Raw genomic sequence first — 21,172 nt, forward strand, 5'->3', positions numbered from 1 at the left:
GAGACCTGTACATCAAAGAATGCATTTTTCAAAAATGAGGAGCAAGTAACATTCTTTTATAGATGGGGTGTGTCCTTCCTTCCAGATTTCCCAACCTGAAATGTGAACTTGGCAAAGAACCTTCTTTTTTGATTGGAATTAAAATGAGTGGACATACTGTGACTCATTGGAAACGGAAACAGCTGTCACTTACTGAGTCTTCATAAACCTTACCTCCATGAAATCTGCATGTCAGGCCAGTGAGGTGGGGATGAAATTCAGTGAGAGTGTTGAGGTTCCAACCCAGGTGTTTGTGCCCCCAGAGCCTGTTCATTTTCCCACTTGGCACCTAAACTCAAAACTCTTGTGGTGCTGTTATAGTCTTAGGAAGTCCATCAAATTATATGAATGTTTGGTCAGGCTGAAGAACCTAACCTAGAAGTGGCAAGGATGTTGTCGATTCAAGGATTTATTAGTTGGCCTTTATGAAAACTAAACAGTCACAGAACTTCAGTGTCTAATGGTCTTAATCCTTTAGAGCTGGTTTTATAATCCTTCTGGTTAGCTGGAGAAAGAAAACCCCAGGGTTGGCCTTTCCCAGGGAAGATAGGGGTAAACTCTCTGAGCCTGCTCTGTTGAGGGAAATGGGGAACAGTGGGATTCAGCAGACAGACGTCCCTAAAGAAACCTTAACAACCTCAGCTTGGATGGAAGTTCTAGTCTGAAGATCAGAAAGAAACAGAAATGTGAGAGAGTGAGCTCTTTTCTATAACCTTATATAGCCTGAGAGTCAGAAGCTCTCAACGTAGCCCTCTATCCAACATGTGGTCCAGAGCAAGGCTCTTAGACTTCCTGTCTCATAGTTGTTGTTTTTTTTTTCTCTTTGTTGTTGTTTTTAGCTAAAAAGCAAATGAAATAATGTGAATGTAAGAACAGATATGAATGATATTCTAAAATTGTATTAATTGACTAAGTCTGTCAACTAGTGAGTTGTCACTGAACAAATATTTGTTGAGTGCTAACTATGTGCTAGGCACAGGGACACATAGTGAGTAGAGGGTAAGACATGGATGAGCCATGAGCTCAGAGAGCTTAGAGTTTTATGAAAGAGATAGAAGATAAACATGGATTTTAAAATTATAGACAGTGCTATACGAATCCAGTGGTGATCTTCATATTTATCGCATATTCTAATGCTTCCAGGTTTCTGTCAGCTTCTTTGCCTGAGTTCTGTAGAGTCAAGGCTGGCTTTGCAATTTCTCTCAAATTGCATATAGATACCTAATTCAGATTCATTTATGGCATTTGTGGTGAGACCAGGTGAACATAAAATAGAACTTTAAAGTTTCCGTAACACTCATGTTACAGAAGCTAATGTTATGCTCCATTAAATATGCACTTCTTTGTAGTTCTGTTTCTCAACTTTTTAAAATTTTTTTACTCTTGCAGTTTGAATCAAGCGTAGAAATCTGCCAAGGTGACTCAGTAATCTCCCTAGCACTTGAATGTTAGCTTATTGAGACTGAGCAAGGCTCTAGCTGACAGTAACAGAGGGCCTCCCCGTTATAAGTCAATGGAGTGGAAGTTCCCTGATGGTCCTGTAGCTAAGGCTCCATGCTCCCAATACAGGGGGCCCAGGATTCAATCCCTGGTTAGGGAAGTAGATCCTGCGTGCTTCTACTGAGTATCCCTCATGCCACAACTAAGACCCAGCACAGCCAAATAGATAAATATTTTTCTAAAAAAAAGAAGTCACTGGTCATTCAGTGAAGAAGCTATGGTGCATGATGGAAGCTTGGATCATTAGTGGGTGGCTAGTGGTAATTCACAAGTGACTCAAAAGCATAAAAATGGTATCTGCATGGTAGCAAGGAAGAATAAAGCCCTGGGCAGTCACAGGCATCAAAGCCCTCCCTTCCCAACCAACCATCTCACCACCACCCCTCCTTGTCAGGAAACAGTGAGGAAATTGTATCTGGAAGCCTGGTATAATCATGATATATGGCTTCTCTTTGGATGTGTTTGCCATTCCTGACCACATTATAGAGGGTGGCTAGGAAAAAAATGAGGGATTGGTGCCCTAGTAGGACCCCATTTTACTAACTCATTAGTGACTACAAGTCTCTGGTTTTCCTTTTAATAAAATGTATATGGTGGTGGTTTAGTCACTAAGTCATGTCTGACTCTTACAACCCCATGGACTGTAGCCCACCAGGCTCCTCTGTCCATGGGGATTCTCCAGGCAAGAATACTGGAGTGGGTTCCCATTCCCTTCTCCAGGGGATCTTCCCTACCCAGGGATCAAAGCTGGGTCTCCTGCTTGGCAGGAAGATTTTTTTTTTTACCACTGAGCCATCTGGGAAGCTTCAGTTTTGTTATCTGTAAAATGAAAATAGTAATATTTATCTGGTTATATTAAATGGTGTAGTGATTATGGATAAACTGCCTGGCTCATAGAAGGCACTCAACAAAGCCTAATTGTTTTTTTCCCTTTTTCTGGAATCATGCGTCTTCCTTACTAGTATTTCTGCAGTTTCAGGAATCTGCTTTCATGATCCAAAGAGCCTGCCCTCCCTAAATGTAAATAACTCCAAGATAGTGGAGTAAGCACAATTTTCCATGTAATTCTATTTTTTCTGTAAAACCAGAATATTTTATTAAAAATAAGTAAGTCAAATATTTTTTTAATTTTATTTTATTTTTAAACTTTACATAATTGTATTAGTTGTGCCAAATATCAAAATGAATCCGCCACCCCTGTATTGAAATTAAACATGTTTGCTGCTGCTGCTGCTAAGTCGCATCAGTCATGTTCGACTCTGTGCGACCCCATAAACGGCAGCCCAACAGGCTCCTCTGGCCCTGGGATTCTCCAGGGAAGAATACTGAAGTGGGTTGCCATTTCCTTCTCCGATGCATGAAAGTGAAAAGTCAAAGTGAAGTCGCTCAGTCGTGTCTGACTCTTAGCGACCCCATGGACTGTAGCCCACCAGGCTCCCCCATCCATGGGATTTTCCAAGCAAGAGTACTGGAGTGGGGTGCCATTGCCTTCTCCATAAACATGTTTAGAACCAGTTATTTATAATACCTAAGTTTTTTGTTTTGTTTTGGGGTTTTTTTGTTTTGGTCTCCTTAAAAGTTTTCTGAATCTATATGCCAGTACATCTACCCTTGGAAACAAAGCAGCCAGAGCGAGCACTTGACCCCTTTTCAGGAAAACAAGGTTCTGATTCAACCAAAAAGCAGAATTTTTCTCTATTTTGGGCGATGACCTGAATCCAGATTGAAGCATTGAAACCCACAGCCTCTAACATATGTTCCTAAGAAAACTACACTAACCAATTGGCCATAATTCCATTGTAATGCCAAGGTAATCATAAAAGGTATGAAATATCAGATTGTTGATATCTCTAGCATCAGGGAACTGGGGTTTAGACCCCAGCCAACTCTGTCACTTATTAACTATGAAACCTAGGGGAAGGTAACCTCTCTATGCCTGTCATGTGGTGATAATAATGGTACCTCCCGCATAGAATGAATGTAAGAATGAAATGAGTCAATGCATGTAAAACACTTCTGCACAAGCTCTTTGTAAATACCCTTGGCTATTATTATTTTTGCTGTGATTGCTTTAATGATTTCCCTTGTTTTGTTGTCTCTATCAACATGTGCAGGTGGACACTTTTCTACCTTTCATAGTGTGTATTTCCTGGAAGGGTGCTATTCTAAAACTATTCACTTGTAGAACTGTTTATTTGTCTGTGTCCCCACTGGACCTTCAGATCTTTGAGGGCATTCCTGTCCTTATAAAATTTCTATATCCTCTCTTTATTGAATAAATTAATCTGAACTAGAAGCTACGTAGTTAGATGCTTTCTGTCCAAACTCATATTTTATACAATTAAGCAATGAACTCCATGCAAGGCTTTTTATGTTAATAGTATGAGAATCTAAAACATTGTTTAAGCCAACCATGCTACTCATTGGCTGTTTGACCTATCTGAGCCTCAGTTTTCTTATCTGTCAAATGGGTAGGATGATATAGGTTTGGTTTTTTTTTTTAGAGAATTGGTTGTAATAATTAAATGAGAAAATATGTGTCTAGTATCTGGCACAGAGAAAACTTTCTTGTTAACAATTACTATTTTTCCCTTTAATCCAAAGTGCTGCTCAACAAGAATTCGGAGACAACTGGACAGGAACCTCACCTTTCATAAAATGGTGGCATGGATGATTGCACTTCACACTGGTAAGTTCATTCAGATATTTGAGATTGCAAAGAAAACTTGGAACCAGAGTATTCCCTCTAAGATACTTTTAAAATAAGAGATCAGCCTTTGCAGGTAGGTTGAGATATTTTTTTGAACGAGTTCTGTTAGAAAAATATTCAACACTCTTTCGGCCATCCCAACATTAGGATTTATTCCTTCAAGTCTTAAAACGTTATTCCCTAAGGCTCTTCTGATAAAATCCCAGTGCACTCCCCCTTTTCCACACTTTTTAATGTGAAAATTGTTTGTTAGTTCACATATAAGAGCTTTTGTTCATTCATTTTTTAAAAAAATACTTGGTTGAACATATAGATTCATGGATTTCTTGCAGTAACCCTACAAGGACCATAGCCCATAAATTGAGAATCTAAGATAGACATTATAAGCTAAACATTTTATTTGTATTATTTTTTGTATGTGTATATATAATAGTATTCATGTATTTATATGTGTTAAATATTTTGTTTTATTATTATAATTACTAAGAAAGTGGTGTTGGTGTAAGAAGGGATCCTTATCAAATCTCCACTACTTTATTATAGAGTCAGGAAATGGCAACCCACTCCAGTATTCTTCCTGGAAAATTCCTTGGACAGAGAAGCCTGGCAGGCTACAGTCCATGGGATCACAATGAGTCAGACATGACTGAGCGACTGAGCACCACACAGACATACATACACACACACAGGGACTATAGCCAGAAACTCAGCTCCAAATAAAATTATGTATACCACTCACCCTCTTTGTTTCTCTTCTCTGCTCTCTTTAGCAATTCACACCATTGCACATCTATTTAATGTGGAGTGGTGTGTGAATGCCCGAGTCAACAATTCTGATCCTTATTCAATAGCACTCTCTGACATTGGAGATAAGCCTGGTGAAACTTACCTCAATTTTGTTCGACAGAGAATCAAGGTAAGCCTCTAATTTCCTAATTCAGATGTTCTCTAGACTATTAAAACTGAGGATTAGATTTCAGTGAGTGAACAATTTTACTTGATCAGAACAGCAACAATGACAAAAGTAGACTAACTATATCAGAGGGCCAGGTCTGTAGGTTCTAAGAATGTGGGCACAGAAAAAAATGCCTCCCATACTCTTGATGCTAAATGTTGAAGGTCACGAGATGTTTTCCAGTTTCTTAAACTCGCCTGTAAGAACGAGTATACATGAAGCCTGGAGCAACTCAGGCTTATCCTTCACAAGGCCCAGCAGTCAAAGAAAGCCAGAAACATCGTCTAGTCAAACAAACTTGGGTTTATTACTTACTGCAGCAAAGAAACCTCACACTCTGAGGAAATCTGGGGTTTCTCAGGAGGATGTTGAGAAAGGCTTGTTGTGGGATTTGTGTCAGATGATTTGGGAGGGGTTTCAGAAAACAAGCATTTGCTCTGGGTCAGATTCAGTCCAGAATTGGGGATAGTTCCAGCATTAGGTATCTTAATAATTTTTTTTTTCTAGGAGGCAGAAGAATGGGGCTAAGTCTGTAATAGGCTAAGAAGCAGCAGTCATGCATGTGTTTGTCTTGACTGGTCTTGAATGACAAGGTCACAGAATGACCTTGTCTGATGTTGGTGTTCTATGAAACTGTTTATGTGAAATAGGGAAGCTTCTGGCTGAGGTGTTAATACCAGGTCAGCCACCAGCTGACACCCATCAGCAATGCTTTTCCTCTTCCTTGCTTACAACATCTGAGAGGTGGCCTCTGTCTGCTAATTGCTCCAGCAGCAGCCATATGGGCAATCCATAGGCAAGGATTTCTTCCCTTCCAGTAGTTGCTAGAGCCTTCTACACTCAGAGGGAGAAGGTCAAAATCATCTTCATGTGCCCAGTCATTGGGTAGGATAGCTGAATCAAATCACTCACTATACACTGAATTCTAAACACATTTTCTTGTCCATTAGATTACAAAAAAAGTCCTTTAATTTTGCAGAAATCATTATCGTCAGGCTGATATTAAAAAACGTGATCTATTTAGGGACAGAATTAAACAGCATCAAATAAAATAGGAATTCTTTTCTATGATGTCTTGGATGACTTTTCTTTTATGTATACAATGATACATAGAGGCGGCACTGCGAACATATCCAGCGAGCTGGCACTGCAGTGCTGGGCCCAGATCACTCTGCTGATGTCTGTGCTCCCCCGCCCTTCTGTGTGCTTTCATTTTCAATTGTCTGTATTTGTGTTTCTTCCTCAGAGGATTGCCCTGGGGCCACTGGAGGCCCTTTGCCCACAAGCTCCAAGATCTGAGAGGGCCTAGGTAGCTATCTTGCTGAGCTGGTCTTAACCAATAACTGATGGGTTCAGGCCAAAAAAACCCAGCTTCTTTGCCTCTAGTCAGGCTAAACACTGAGGTGTGTTTGACCCTCCGCAGTTTCCCTTCAGCATCAGGCTGAAGATTTGGCCCAAGATCACCCTCTTGGAAAGGACCCTGATGCAGGGAAAGATTAAAGACAAAGGAAAAGGAGGCAGCAGAGGATGAGATGGTTAGATAGCATCACCGACTCAATGGACATGAATTTGAGCAAACTCCGGGAGATAGTGGAGGACAGAGGAGCCTGGTGGTCTGCAGTCCATGGGACATGACTAAGCCACTGAACAACAACACCCTCTTATTTGACTTGACATGTTCCTCTTTCCTGTCCTGTTAACCATTCTCTTACCAGTTTCTCCAGGAGCACATTCTTTCAAAATCACTTACCCATGAATCCTCATCTCAGGATCTGCTTTGGAGGAACATAGCTTAAGATGTGGCATGCCCAGAATACTTTTACAAGCTAAGCATTATGACACTTTCCAAATCAAAGCGGGAAAAGAGCTTCTGACCCTTTTAGGACATAGAGTTGACAAATGTCCTTTTTTCTGATACTGAGAACTACTTCTGTATATCAGTTGATATTTCCTGTGACACTTCAACCATGTAAGACTTTTAATTTGGAACTATCCATTCTAAGTCTATATGGGCTTCTCTGATGGCTCAGTGGTAAAGAATCCTCCTGACAGTGCAGGAGACGTGGGTTCGATCCCTGGGTCAGGAAGATCCCCTGGAGAAGGAAATGGCAACCCACTCCAGTATTCTTGTCTGGAGAATTCCATGGACAGAGGAGCCTACAATCAATGGAGTCACAAGAGAGTCAGCCACAGCTGAGAGACTAAACAACAACAATTCAAAGTCTATACCACCCTGTTGAGGGACGGTTAGGATTATCTAAAGAGGGAAAGAACATACCTATTGCCCTATTCATTGGACACTCTATAGATAGGGAGTCCTGCATCTGAGAGCATACAAATAATGTGTGTGTGTTTGTGTCTGTGTCTGTGTATTTTACAGAATCCTGAAGGAGGCCTGTATGTGGCTGTGACTCGGTTGGCAGGCATCACTGGAGTTGTCATTACACTGTGCCTGATATTAATTATCACCTCCTCCACCAAAACCATCCGGAGGTCTTATTTTGAAGTGTTTTGGTACACACACCATCTCTTTGTGATCTTCTTCATTGGTCTTGCCATCCATGGAGCTGAGTGAGTATTTAAACTCCAAGGCCAAGTACTTTATGCCCCTCAGTTCCCAGATGTGGTGCTCTGTTAGAGGCACAGTGTCCTTGTCTTGGTGTGATCAGCCTGTCTGTTGAGAGAATAAGAGGTGAAAACAGAAGTCACTTTGATAAAAACCACTCAGTACCACTTTAGTTTCTGGTATGCAACTCATAACTATTTATAGTGCAGTTATTTATAGCAAGCTTGAAAAATACACCAAAGTTTTGAATATCTTTGCAAGCATATATAAAGCATGCTGAGAGTGCTGGTAGAGTCTTGGATGTCTGCAATGATGTTTCCCATGGCTTAATCCCTCGTAAATTAGACAAACTCCCAAACCAGGGAGGGTAATGATTCATCAGGTGAAAGGGTCTGCTGTAGTTCAATGAGTTTTGATTCAAACCAATCATTCACTGATTACCTACCGTATATGAGGGCCAATCTCAGACACAGTGGGGAATACTAGAATGAGAAACACATGGTTATTGCCTTCAAGCATCCTAACATAATAAAGGGAAGACCTAGCTTCTATTGAGCATCTGTGACAGCCATGTTTCTTTTAACCTGTAAAAGGAAGACATGCTCTTACTGTCCTCGTTTCCTGGGGAAATGATAGACAAGGAAACAGACTAAAAAAGGGTAAGTACAGGGTTGGCCAGAAAGTTAATTTGGCTTTTTCTGTACCATCCTATGGACAAACCCAAATGAACTTTTTGACCAACTCAGTATGTAGCCAAGCCATCACCAGTGGTTTAGATGGGATTGGAGCTCAGAGGGGCTAAGGCAGGCAGTGATGAATCTGTCCTAGAGACACTCAGTGCCTGGATGTGCGGTTGAGAGAGTTTGCCTTATTGGGACCCCTGTTTCATACCAGGCTTCCTTTTTCTACTGTTTCACACTAGCCGATTCTCCCACCTGCACGCAAAAGCAGGCCTGGGAAGTTCCCCAGTGGGTATGGGGCTGCAGATAACTAAGAGTAGAGGAAGTAGGTGCTCAAGGCTCAGTGATTCTGCTCTGAGTCAAGTCAGCCTAGAAGTGGCTGAGACTTGAGTATGAAAAGGGGAAGAGTGGGGAGAAGCAGCCTGTGGCAACTCCTCATGTGCATTCTTTTTTAAAAATGTTTTATTGAAATATAGTTGAGGTACCATGTCATGTTAGTTTCAGGTGTATGGCAAAATAACTTACTTATACATTCTTTTTCATCTTCTTTTCCATTATGGTTTATTACCAAATATTGAATATAGTTCCCTCTCCTCGTGTGCATTCTTGATCAACTTGCAGACCCTGACCCCTGGTCATCCCTTTCTAAGCACTGAAAAATCTGTATAGACAAAGACTCTTTCAGTTCAGTTCAATCACTCAGTCGTGTCCTACTCTTTGTGACCCCATGGACTGCAGCATGCCAGGCTTCTCTATCCATCACCAACTCCCGGAGCTTACTCACACTCATGTCCATAGAGTTGATGATGCCATCCAACCATCTCATCCTCTGTTGTCCCCTTCTCCTCCTGCCTTTCTTTATAGTGTAACTCTCACATCCATCCATGACTACTGGAAAACCCTCTTAAACCAATGAGTATCTTTAAACGGGACTTGGTCATCATCCAGTTGTTTCAGAGAATCCTAGAGAAAAAAAAAATTAATCTCTTCCCCTCTCTGAGTAATTCCACCACTTTACATTTGTATAGATTCATAGATTTGTATCTTTTTTTTTTTTTTTTTTTGGCCAGGGATCATGTGGTATCTTAGTTCCCAACCAGGGATTGAAACTGTGCCCCCTACATTTGAAGTGCAGAGACTTAATCACTGGACTGCCAAGGAAGTCCCTCACAGATATGTATCTTACTGTGGAGCAGGCCAAGGACAGATATGTTCCCTGTTCACCTGAGGAAAATCTGCCACTTACACTGGTTGACTGATTACTTATTCTCATAGCTAGGTAGCAGCTGAACTGGGATTAAAATGCAGGTTTTCTGACTTCCAGTCTTGGCACTGAGAAGAGAAGAAAGTCAGATTTTTTTTTATCACTCCCCATGTGATCTTGAACATTAAGAACTCTAATAGCTATCATTTGTTGGATCATTACTTTGTGTACGGCGTCTTATATGCATCATGCCAATTGATTCCTAAAGTAAACTTTTAATGAGGTACTTATGCCTAATCTTATGGGCTTCCCAGGTGGCATTAGGGGTGAAGAACCTACCTTCCAATGCAGGCGACATAAGAGTTGCAGGTTCGATCCCTGGTTGGGAAGATCCCCTGGAGGCGGGCATGGAACCCACTCCAGTATTCTTGCATGGAGAATCTCATGGACAAAGGAGCCTGGCGGGCTACAGTCCATAGGCTCACAAAGAGTCAGGCATGACTGAAGAGACTTAGCACGCACGCACACGCCTATCTTACAGCTGAAGAAACTGAGGCTCAAAACAAGTAAAATAACTTGCCCAATTTGCCACTAAATTAGCAAGGGGTGGATGTGGGATGTGAAACCAAGGCTGTCTGGCTTGGGTCCAGAATTGCTTTCACCAAATCATTCTGCTTCTAGTTACCTGGTCTCTTTAAGCCTCAGGGTCCTCATATGTAAAATGAGGGTGCTTACATTTCAGGCCTGTTATGAGAACCAACTGAAATAATTTGTGTACAGTGCCTTTCCCATACCTGGCACATGACAGATGTTCAACACCTGGTAATTCTCTTCCCTAGGACCCAGGGATAGAAAGCGATGGTTAATGACCTTGAAGTAAAACACCCTCTGAATATACCAAGTGGCCCAAACTTTTACAAAGGGCCTTCTATGTGTCATCTTATATATTTTGAAGTGTTAATGTTAGTCACTCAGTCATGCCCGACTCTTTGTGACCCCATGGACTACAGCCCGCTGGGCTCCTCTGTCTATAGGATTTTCCAGGCAAGGATTCTGAAGACCTTGCCATTTATGTTTCTAGAGACCAGAGACCTGACTCTTTCAACTTTGTGCCTCCCTCCACCTGTTCCTACTCAACCTGCATTGTCTTATGTTATAGCAGTTGCTCAATTAATACTTATTGAAGTGAATGGGCTCTGAGCATTTCAGGGAGCATACTATCAGTGTTGACGTCTGTGAGAATGGCATAATCTCCACAAAGTCATCTCAAGTGAATTTCAGCCTTTTGATTTAATTTAGACAATTTTGAAAAAACAAATAAAGTAGCCTCAGGGCTACTGTAGATGGTTGTAAAGGTCGTCAACTACACAAGCGTACCTGGCCAATGGGAATGAAATTAGTCCATGCTCTGCTGGCCAAACTCTTTGCCTCTAGGACTGTCCTCAAATAGGTGGGGCATCTCGTTCTAATTTTCAGAAAGACCCTGTACCCGTCAGCAGTTGCTCTTTTAGATTTGCAGTTTTTCTGTTTCTGTTTCTAAATGAGAATAATATTTGAAACAGAAGCACACATGTTGCACTTCAGAAAACATGTATGGATGATCCAAAACTTACCCTGTAGATGTAATGTTGCATATAAATATCCTTTGTGCCACCATACATGTTTTTCCTTTTTATTCTTTTTCTCTTTTTTTTTTTTTGGCTATGCTGCGGAGCGTGTGGTTTGTGGGATCTTAGTTCCCAGACCAGGGATCAAACCCACATCCCCTGCAGTGGAAGCTTGGAATCTCAACCACTGGACTGGCAGGGAAGTCCCCATATAATTTTTTTTTCTATTGCTAAAGATCATGCATTTTTCCCTTCCTCTAATCTATTTGGAGGGGACAATAAGATATTGCTTGTAAATGAAAAGTGTAAGACCCATATTAGAATACTAAAAACATGTCCAGAATCTCAAAAAATTAAGAACTTAATGTCCAATTTCTAAATGGTCAGGTCTTACATTTCCTCCTCAGGCGGATTGTACGTGGGCAGACTGCAGAGAGTTTGTTGAAACACCAACCAAGAAACTGTTATCAAAACATCTCACAGTGGGGAAAAATACAGAACTGCCCAATCCCAGAGTTCTCTGGGAACCCTCCTATGGTATGTACAACCCATTGTTGCTATTATAGTTTCATTACCAATAATCTTCAAACTGCATCTAAGAAATACATACAAATGTCATAGAGTTGTCCATTATGAATGTCATGGAACTGCTAGGATAAGTATCCAGTGTTTTTCTGCTATGCTAATTGTCTAGAATTAGTTCTTGAAAAGTAACCTTTACATTAGTCTGTTATGAGCATCCTGGTATAAAACTTGGAAAAGTATTGTTTTTTTAAAGTGCATTTGGATTCAAGAACTTCTATCTCTTCTGGATATGATGGCGATGATATCAGTTAATGATTTTCAGAGGGATTCCATCCTGAGCTGAATTGGAAAGCTCAGATAATGATTTATAATATAAGGAGCCAGGAGCCTCCTCAGATACCAGGAAATAAGATTTTCCATCCCGCTTTCAGAGCTGGGTGGAAATTTGTGAGATGGTACATAGGGCTGCCATTAGGTATCAGGAGGTCCTGTCTGTGAATAAAGGAGACTGGAGAGCTAGGTTCATGGCAACACCCAATGGCACTTCATGGTAAAGCAGGAGTGTGGCAAGGGTGACCAAGGGGAAGGATGCTAAAATATTTCCCTTTTGTTGGGAACTCTCAAGAACTCCATTTTGTTTATTCTCAATATCTCTGTTCCATAGAGTGAGACGTGAACCCTATGATTTTCATACCTTTTCCCCCATTGGCAAGCAATACATGTTATCGGTTATTATGTTAGCTATTGGTATAAAACTAAGCAAAAATCAACGTTTGTATAGGTCTTCTGAAAAGGATCATTAATTGTGTCCTTAAACACAGTATAATATAAAGGCAAATTTCCCATCCCATTTCTCCTTCCTTTTTCCCTACTCTCCTAATATAGGAGTACTCTTCCTCTAGAAACAGCATGCTGTCTGAGGACTTAACATCTTTCAGCATCCTTACTTATTAATGAAAGTAACCAGACACATCACTGAACTACCCCCACTACATAGAGACATCAATTGTTGTTGTTGTCGTTGTTTTAGTCACTCAGCCTCATCCGACTCTTTGCGACCCCTATGGACTATAGCCCACCAGGCTCCTCTGTCCATGGGATTCTCCAGGCAGGAATACTGGAGTGGGTTGCCATTTCCTTCTCCCGGGGATCTTCCCAACCCAGGGACTGAACCCACATCTCCTGCATGGCAGGTGGATTCTTTACCGCTGAGCCAACAGGGAAGCCCAGAGTCATCAATAGAAAGGATTAAAAGGGAACTGTATTGCAGGTCCTCTTATGAGTTGGGGAAGGCATATTTCCTTGAAGACAGCTGGAGTCAGAATGCTACTACCTTAACAGACACGTACCTCAGAAATGCTCCTGGGTTTCTGGGAAGATTAGAGGCGATGTCCAACACCTGGCTGCATTCAATGTGGCCCCAGGTGGCCCCCAGGAAATAGATGGATAATGCTAGATGGTTTGAAAAACCTGTCCCATGAAATTGAAGGCCAGTAGCAGAGAATTTATGACCTCCAGGCAGATATTTTTCAACTTTAATTGGAGATAGGGCTATTTGGGTGCTCTCAACTTCCAACAATAAGTTTCTTAAAAATTTTCATAGGAAGATCATAAGTGAGAGTACGGAAAGTCCTCTGGGATTTCTTCCCCTCTTGGAATCCCTTCTGGAATGTCATATTTTAGATGATATCACCTTCTAAAATTCTTTTCTACTTCAGATATTCAACTAGGAACCTAACTGACTGAATCCCAGGATGGATCTGTTTGGGCTAAATATTTTTGGACAGCCAACAATGCCACAGAGTAATTCCAGTGGTCTGAAACATTGCAGATTCTGACAAGAGGGGACCCTAGAAAAAGCTAAAAATCTCTGGATCTGTCCCTATTCAGCAAGTACATTGCTCTGAGAACTTGCCAGAATATTGGAGAAACAGCTAAATTCTTACATGAAATTTCTCATCTTGTGATGAATTAAGCTTTGACTACGTGACTGAGAGAAAGTAATTGCAATGTTACATTAAAAATATGATGTTGTTGAAATGCTATCCTTTAGAGAAATGTTAATTCCGAAACCAACTTTACTCTGCTGTAGGATTATTGCAACTCCTGTTGCAACAATAGGAGGAAATCCCATTCTTGGGGGCAGTTCCTCTTGGGAGAGTTTCATACTGTAGATATAGTTCCCCAATGTGACCAAAGAGAATGTTCATTTTTACTGGCTCAGAAATTTATTTTAACTTTAGGTATTTTCATGCATTCTTTTATGGAAGAAATTTACTAATATAATATCAAATATTTAAACAAGCCCACAAATGTTAATTGCATTTCTAAAATGTTTTGTCCTCGTGAATCTTTTATTAACTACCACCCCTTAACACATGCTTTTTTTCATTGTTTGTTCTGATTACAGACTTGGAAATGGATAGTGGGTCCCATGTTCCTGTATCTCTGTGAGAGGTTGGTACGGTTTTGGAGATCTCAACAGAAGGTGGTCATCACCAAGGTAGGCACTGGCTTAGGAATGACTATCTAACTATATCATGGACAAGTCTACCCAAGTTCTCTACAAAACTGTCAGAACTGTCTTTTACTTGGTTTCTTTTGATTAAACTTAGGGCAGAGCGATGACCTATGGTTTGTTTCAATGCCCCTAGCCTGATAATCAAATGATTGGACCTTTTCATTGGGGAAACTAGAATTTAACATTTTCTGTTGAAAAATGAATGAAAATGTTTTATGTAAATGAATTTGCGTTTTGTGTGTGTGTTTGTGTGTGTGTGTGTGTGTGTGTGTGTGTTAAGGGGAGAGGCATGAGGGATGATGTGATTAGTTAAGAGTAAAGGAGCAAAAGAGATGAGTTCAAAAGGTCACAAAGGTCATTTATTGAGCTTTAAAATATTCAGATGCTGAAAGAATCAGGTAACCAGGGCAGGTCTTACTGAGATAGAGATCATTCCCCAGGTCCTCTTTGCCTCCTTCTCTGCTTTGTATGTAGTAACAGAATGTCAGAGGTAATGTCCTCAAAGTCTTCAGTAAGCTAACTAAACTTCATTGAGAGTTGAGTCTAGTAACTTCAAATATATAGCGGTTTATTCCTCTCATGTAGATGCCACTTCTTATCACTAAATAAATAAATATCTAACTAAATAAATAGAAATAGAATCACCTTATTATAGTTTCAGGAAACATCAGACGAGACTATTTTTATCAAATAAAATTGAATTCAATTCAGTTCAAAAAGTATTTACCAAAGTTTACAATGAGTTGCTTTTGCAAAACACACAAAACCTTCCTGTCCAGCTACCTCTTCTTTCTGGACCTCTATGGCAGGTCATAGGAACGTAGTCCAGCTGGCAATGGAGATCTTGAAATATAGGAAGCCACAACAGTTCTCCTTTTATGATATTTATATTGTATGAGGAAAAGCCCACAGATCAGCAAAAAGATCAACCACAAAATTTCCCTTACTAGACTAAAATGAACTAACCAGACAAGTATTTCTGCTAGGCCTATTTCTAAGGCAAACTTGTTTTCCTGTGAATAAAATGAATATCCATTTTCTTCTCATGTCAACACATGTAAGAAACGAAGTACCCTCCAAAAGTATTTTGTGACTGTGTTGTCCACTAGGACATTTTACTCCCTCCTATCCCAGTGTCGCCTGTGGTGGCAACATTGCGATATGGTAAAAATCATGTTCACCACACAAAATTGCAATGTGAGCAGCATAATTTGCGAAGTCATTTTCATCAATCGTTATTTTCTGTTTTCAAAATGAAGCTTTACACCTCCTTAATTCAGTGATGAAGGGACATGGATTGCAGCCTTGTCATTTAAGTTATATTTGAATCACAAATTTTGGAAACATTTGACAATTTTTCTTAAAAGAATTTCCTATTCTCCTACTCCTCACTCATGAAAAGAAAAGCTCAGCAGTATCAGTCAACATTGTGCTCAGTCCCTTCAGTCGTGTCTGACTCTTTGCAGCCCCATGGACTGTAGCCTGTCAGGCTCCTCTGTCCATGGGATTTTCCAGGCAAGAGTAGGTTGCCATGCCTTCCTCCAGGGGATCTTTCCAACTGAGGGATTGAACCAGTGTCTCCTGTGTCTCTTGCGTCACAGGTGGATTCCTTACCACCGAGCTACCAGAGCAGCCCCTCAGTCAACATTAGGAGACTGATATTTTGTTTCTATTGATTTTCCTTTCCTTTGATGTCCCTTGGTTTGTTTTCTGTTGTACATATAAAGTCCTTCTAAGATCTCAGGAATTATCATGGGAACAGCATATTACAATGAAAGCACTTTGTTGTGTTCTATTTTTATTTTTATTTACCAACTCACCAGTTGATGGGCATTTAGACTGTTTCCAAACTATTTTGCTATTGTAAACAAAGCTATTATGAACATTCAGGTACATGGAGAACGAACAATGGGTGGATGGGGCCTGGCTTTGGGAGAGATGGACAGTGTACTCCCCAAGTAGGGAGAAACAGAAACAATGCATGAAATCAGGCAGGCTCAAGGTGGGACTTGGGACAAAGACAGACCAGCACCTTAGGCTTGGTTTGGGGGACGTTGCTATAGAACTGTGAATGGGGTCACCTTCTGCCTCTGTCTGGCTGCTAAGGCTCTTGATCATCCCCCCTGGGGAAACAGGAAAGCTGAGTAGGAAACCATCTCTTCTTCCTGTTTCTAGCCACTGCCTTGATTTCTTAAAGGAAAAAAAAAAATCACAGTAAGCCGGAGTCTTAGGTTGAATTCCCTAGCCAAGACTCAGAGACAGAGAACTGCATGCAGAAGGCTTATCCGGGGCGTGTTCTCTGGAGATGAACTTGTAAAAGGAAAAAAAGGCAGGGCTGGGGGAAGAAAATGGGTGGCTGTCAAAGTGGTTGCAACTGCAGCCTCAGCTGATCCTACAGGAAGTGCTAGAGCTGGGATGGCCCCTGGGAGTTGTCCCAAAGTGAGGACAAGGGCCAGGCCTTTGGGTCCCTGCATCAGAGCTCATTGTGGGCCACTGGCTACAGCCAAGGGCTATTCCCAGTTAGAGATTCATTTGCTGGAAGAACTACTCTGTTGGCCCTGAAGAAGGAACCTGGGTGGGGCCTCTTAGCTCAGCCTCTTATCCATACAGACACTGAAAGACAAGTACTGGGAGAAAGGGGCATTTCCAGAGACATGTTTTATTTCCATAGGTGGTCACTCACCCTTTCAAAACCATCGAGCTCCAGATGAAGAAGAAGGGATTCAAGATGGAGGTGGGCCAATACATTTTCGTCAAGTGTCCCATGGTGTCCACGCTGGAGTGGCACCCTTTCACCCTGACCTCTGCCCCCGAGGAAGACTTCTTTAGCATCCATATCCGCATCGTGGGGGACTGGACAGAGGGACTCTTCAAAGCTTGTGGCTGTGATAAGCAGGAGTTTCAAGATGCCTGGAAACTACCAAAGTGAGTACAGAGTGCCTGTTACAAAGGTGCATGAGTTCAGGAAAATATGTCACTAAATAGTTTTGCTTCTCCCATCTCTTACTCCAGTAGCCCCTGAGTCTTGACAAAACACACAGATTCTACAAACAGAGGTAACGATCTCTGTGTTCCCCATCTTACATGTGGTGAAGTGTTAGTCTCTCAGTCATATCCGAGTCTTTGAGACCCCATGCACTGTAGCCCACCAGGCTCCTCTGTCCATGGAATTCTCCAGGCAAGAATACTGGAGTGGGTTGCCATTCAGTTCTCTAGGAGATCTTCCCGACCCAGGGATCGAACTCTGGTCTCCTGTGTCTTCTGCATTGCAGGTGGATTCTTTACCATCTGAGCCACCAGGGAAGCTGTTTATGCATATCTGTATAAATCTTATGTAAAATATAAAATATTTGAATCATATGTTAATCATGAATATTCCCCAATGCCTTTACATTTGTAAGGGTCAAGGTCAAGGTATATTAACTTTCAATCAAAGCTATACTTAAAATTTAATTGCTGTACATTATTTGAGGGGAAATGCCAGGTGGCGCTAGTGGTAAAGAACCTGCCTGCCAATACAGGAGACATAAGACACTCTGGTTCCATCCCTGGGTCGGGAAGATTCCCTGGAGGAGGGCATACCAACCCTCTCCAGTATTCTTGCCTGGAGAATCCCATGGACAGATGAGCCTGGCAGGCCACAGTCCATAGAGTCGCAAAGAGTCAGACATGACTGAAGTGACTAAGCATGCATGCATGCCAGATATTACTCAGTTGGCCTCCTTCTTCCCACATGCCTAACATGGCGTCAGGTGCTTAGTAGATGCTGAAGAAAAGTTGGTCAAATAACTCAATGACTAGACAAATGAAAAGTGGAGATAATAAATTCATAAGATATTATAGCATGGAAAACTTCTCACTTTAATGTGCAAGAATTTCAAGTGCGGGCTGCCCTGGCGAAACACAGACATGTGTGTGTGGGTGTGTATGTGAGTGTGTGTGTGTGTGTTTGATGTGTGAAGGGAGGTACAGGAAAAAATACCCCTGAGAGTTACCGCATATTTTAGCTAAATATTTAGTTAGCTAAAAATTCCTCTTCTTACTTCCAACCCCAATGTTCACACCGAGTTGGTTACTTGAAAGCCGTCTCACGGAAGAAAGTGCCACATCATCAATACATTTTCCCGGTTTGAAGTGATGTATTGCACACCCCCAGTGATAATGTGTGCCCCCTCTGCCTGTGAAGAGCAAGACATCTGTGTAACCATCTCCCCCCATACTTCCCTCCAGGATAGCTGTTGACGGGCCCTTTGGCACTGCCAGTGAGGACGTGTTCAGTTACGAGGTGGTGATGTTAGTGGGAGCAGGGATCGGGGTTACGCCCTTTGCATCCATCCTCAAGTCGGTCTGGTACAAATATTGCAATAAAGCCCCAAATCTGAGGCTCAAAAAGGTAGGTTCTTTGTTTTTTTCAGAGAGCTTGGACTGGTCATCACACTCTGCCAAGTGAAGCCTCAAAGAGCCATCAGGGCAGTGGCTGGCAGAGATCAGGCAAAGTGAAGACAAGTTCTGGGTGGTTTCAGAGAGGCAGGCTTCTCACGAAAGGGCTATTTGATAAATTAAAGGTGTCTCTGGGACTTACCTGGTGTTCCAGTGGTTAGGACTCAGTACTTTCACTGCCAAGGGCTTCAGGTTCGATGCCTGGTCAGGGAACTAAGATCCCACAAGCCTCACAGCACCACCAAACAAACAAATAAATGTGGTTCTATAGAAGCAAGCCTATTATTGAAAGTAATATACCATAGAAGCAGGCCTATTATGGAAAGTAATATACCATATTTGCATGGTATTACTAGAAATTCAGAAGAGAGAGAGCTAAAGTGTTCACAATCCCAATCCAGTAATTTTCCTTTTGGTAAATTCTCTTCCAACACTTTTCCACTTGTTTATATATTTTTAGAAAGCTGCATATATTGAGTACGTACAATTTCATGTCCCAGTCTTTTGGAAACATATAGTGTTTTTCAGTGTTGTCACAAGCTTGCTAATAATCATTTTTGATGAGTCCTTCATGTTCCGTTGAGAGGATATAGAATACTTTTTCTATCATCTTATGTTAGATATTGAGGTAGATTCCACTTCCAGTCACCCCTCCCCCACATTTATTTGCAGGGGGAGGGCAGGAGACATGTCCTTTCATGACACTTTTACTTTTTTACTTTATATGGCTGTCTCCTCAGAGTAAAGTCCCAGGGGAATTTTTGGTCCCATGTAAGTTGGGTTTCATTGCCTGAGAAACGACATCTTTAATAAAGCTTGAGTCACTCTAATGACTGTTGTTGTTTAGTCGCTAAGTTGTGTCCAAGTCTTTGCGACCCCAGAGACTGTAGCCCAGCAGGCTCCTCTGTCCATGGGATTTCCCAGGCAAGAATACTGGAGTGGGTTGCCATTTCTTTATCCAGGGGATCTTCCTGAGAGATAACCTCTAATAGGCACATGGAGCTGACTTTGACTTTCATTCTCCCTTCCCCTCTTTTCGATGTTGAGGAGGTGTGGGTAGAACTACTTTTTCCCCTAGAACTCAGAGGTGTCTGGTGTAGCAGGCAGGGAAGTTGCATGGTGGCAACCATGGCTCATCTACATCCTACTGATCTTTCTGAAAGGAGAGTCCAAGGAAGTGACGAAATCTGAGAGGGCAAGAGCAGCCCCAGGGGGCAAGTGGTGGGTTCATGTTTTCTTCTTAAGCTACAGATTTCTAAGAACAAGCTGTTTATTTACTATCCTGCTGTGTAAAGGCCAGAGCAGGTTCATGCAAGCTAGTTTGTCAAATATCTAGAGTTCTCTGAAAACATATGTTTCTAGGCATTCTGAGCAACAGGGAAAAGTGGAAGGTGGGAGGGTAGAAATCCATATGTCAATGCTGATAGGTCTCTATTTAAATATAATCTACTCAATTCAGAGATATAGAGAACTAACTGGTGGTTACCAGTGGAGAGAAGGGACAGGGAAGGGCAACATAGGGGGAGAGGATCAAAAGATACAAACTATTAGAAATAAAATAAGCTACAAGGATATACAGCATGGGGAATATAGCCAATGATTTATAATAATTATAAATGGGGTATAACCTTTGGAATTGTTGATCACTCTACTATACACTTGTGATTTATATAATACTATACATCAACTATACTTCAATTTAAAAATAAAATATATATATAATGGTTGGATGGCATCATCAACTCAATGCACATGAGTTTGAGCAAAATCCAGAAGATGGTGAAGGACTGTGAAGCCTGGCATGCTACAGTCCATGGGGTTGCAAAGAGTTGGACATGACTGAATGGCTGAACAGCAAATAATCTGCTTCACGGTCTGTCCGCCTCTCAGATCTACTTCTACTGGCTGTGCCGGGACACACATGCCTTTGAGTGGTTTGCGGACCTGCTGCAGCTGCTGGAAACACAGATGCAGGAGAAGAACAACGCGGACTTCCTCAGCTATAACATCTACCTCACTGGCTGGGATGAGTCTCAGGTAAGGACAGGATCCCCAATCTCAGGTCTCTCCCATAGCACCCAGGGCTTACCGACTTCCCTTTGGCTCTTGGAGTGTCTTGTGTACTGGTTTTAAGAATAGTCAATGTGTTCAGGTGATCCACCACATTCACTCTGACTCAGTATGCCCTTATATTCAGACTGTTGAGACTAAATTCAAAGCTGGTATCTGTGGGACAGGTCAAAGCTAGGGAGCCTACAAAGAAGTCAGAGCCATGACTGTGACCTTGTTAGAGCAATGCCCCACCCAGGGGTATTGAACCAGGTGGATAAGATGATCCACTGGGTTATGGGAGAAAAGAAAATATTAGCTTTCTCTCACTCTCTTTCTGTGTGTGTGTGTGTGTGTGTATATATATATATATACA

General features: G+C 41.6%; 1 protein-coding gene across 1 annotated transcript in view; it reads left to right on the forward strand.

Annotated features, from left to right (window-relative positions):
- The window catches only part of LOC102415288 (cytochrome b-245 heavy chain), a 33,990-nt gene that overhangs the window by 6,687 nt on the left and 6,131 nt on the right, over positions 1-21,172 (forward strand). The window contains exons 4-11 of the mRNA XM_006066433.4: positions 4,144-4,228; positions 5,020-5,165; positions 7,585-7,775; positions 11,669-11,798; positions 14,197-14,289; positions 16,979-17,232; positions 18,538-18,700; positions 20,638-20,784. Coding sequence (XP_006066495.1) covers positions 4,144-4,228; positions 5,020-5,165; positions 7,585-7,775; positions 11,669-11,798; positions 14,197-14,289; positions 16,979-17,232; positions 18,538-18,700; positions 20,638-20,784 — 1,209 coding nt within the window. The remainder of the gene's footprint in view (positions 1-4,143; positions 4,229-5,019; positions 5,166-7,584; positions 7,776-11,668; positions 11,799-14,196; positions 14,290-16,978; positions 17,233-18,537; positions 18,701-20,637; positions 20,785-21,172) is intronic.

The sequence above is a fragment of the Bubalus bubalis genome, chromosome X, assembly GCF_019923935.1.
Source record: "Bubalus bubalis isolate 160015118507 breed Murrah chromosome X, NDDB_SH_1, whole genome shotgun sequence".
NCBI lineage: Eukaryota > Metazoa > Chordata > Mammalia > Artiodactyla > Bovidae > Bubalus > Bubalus bubalis.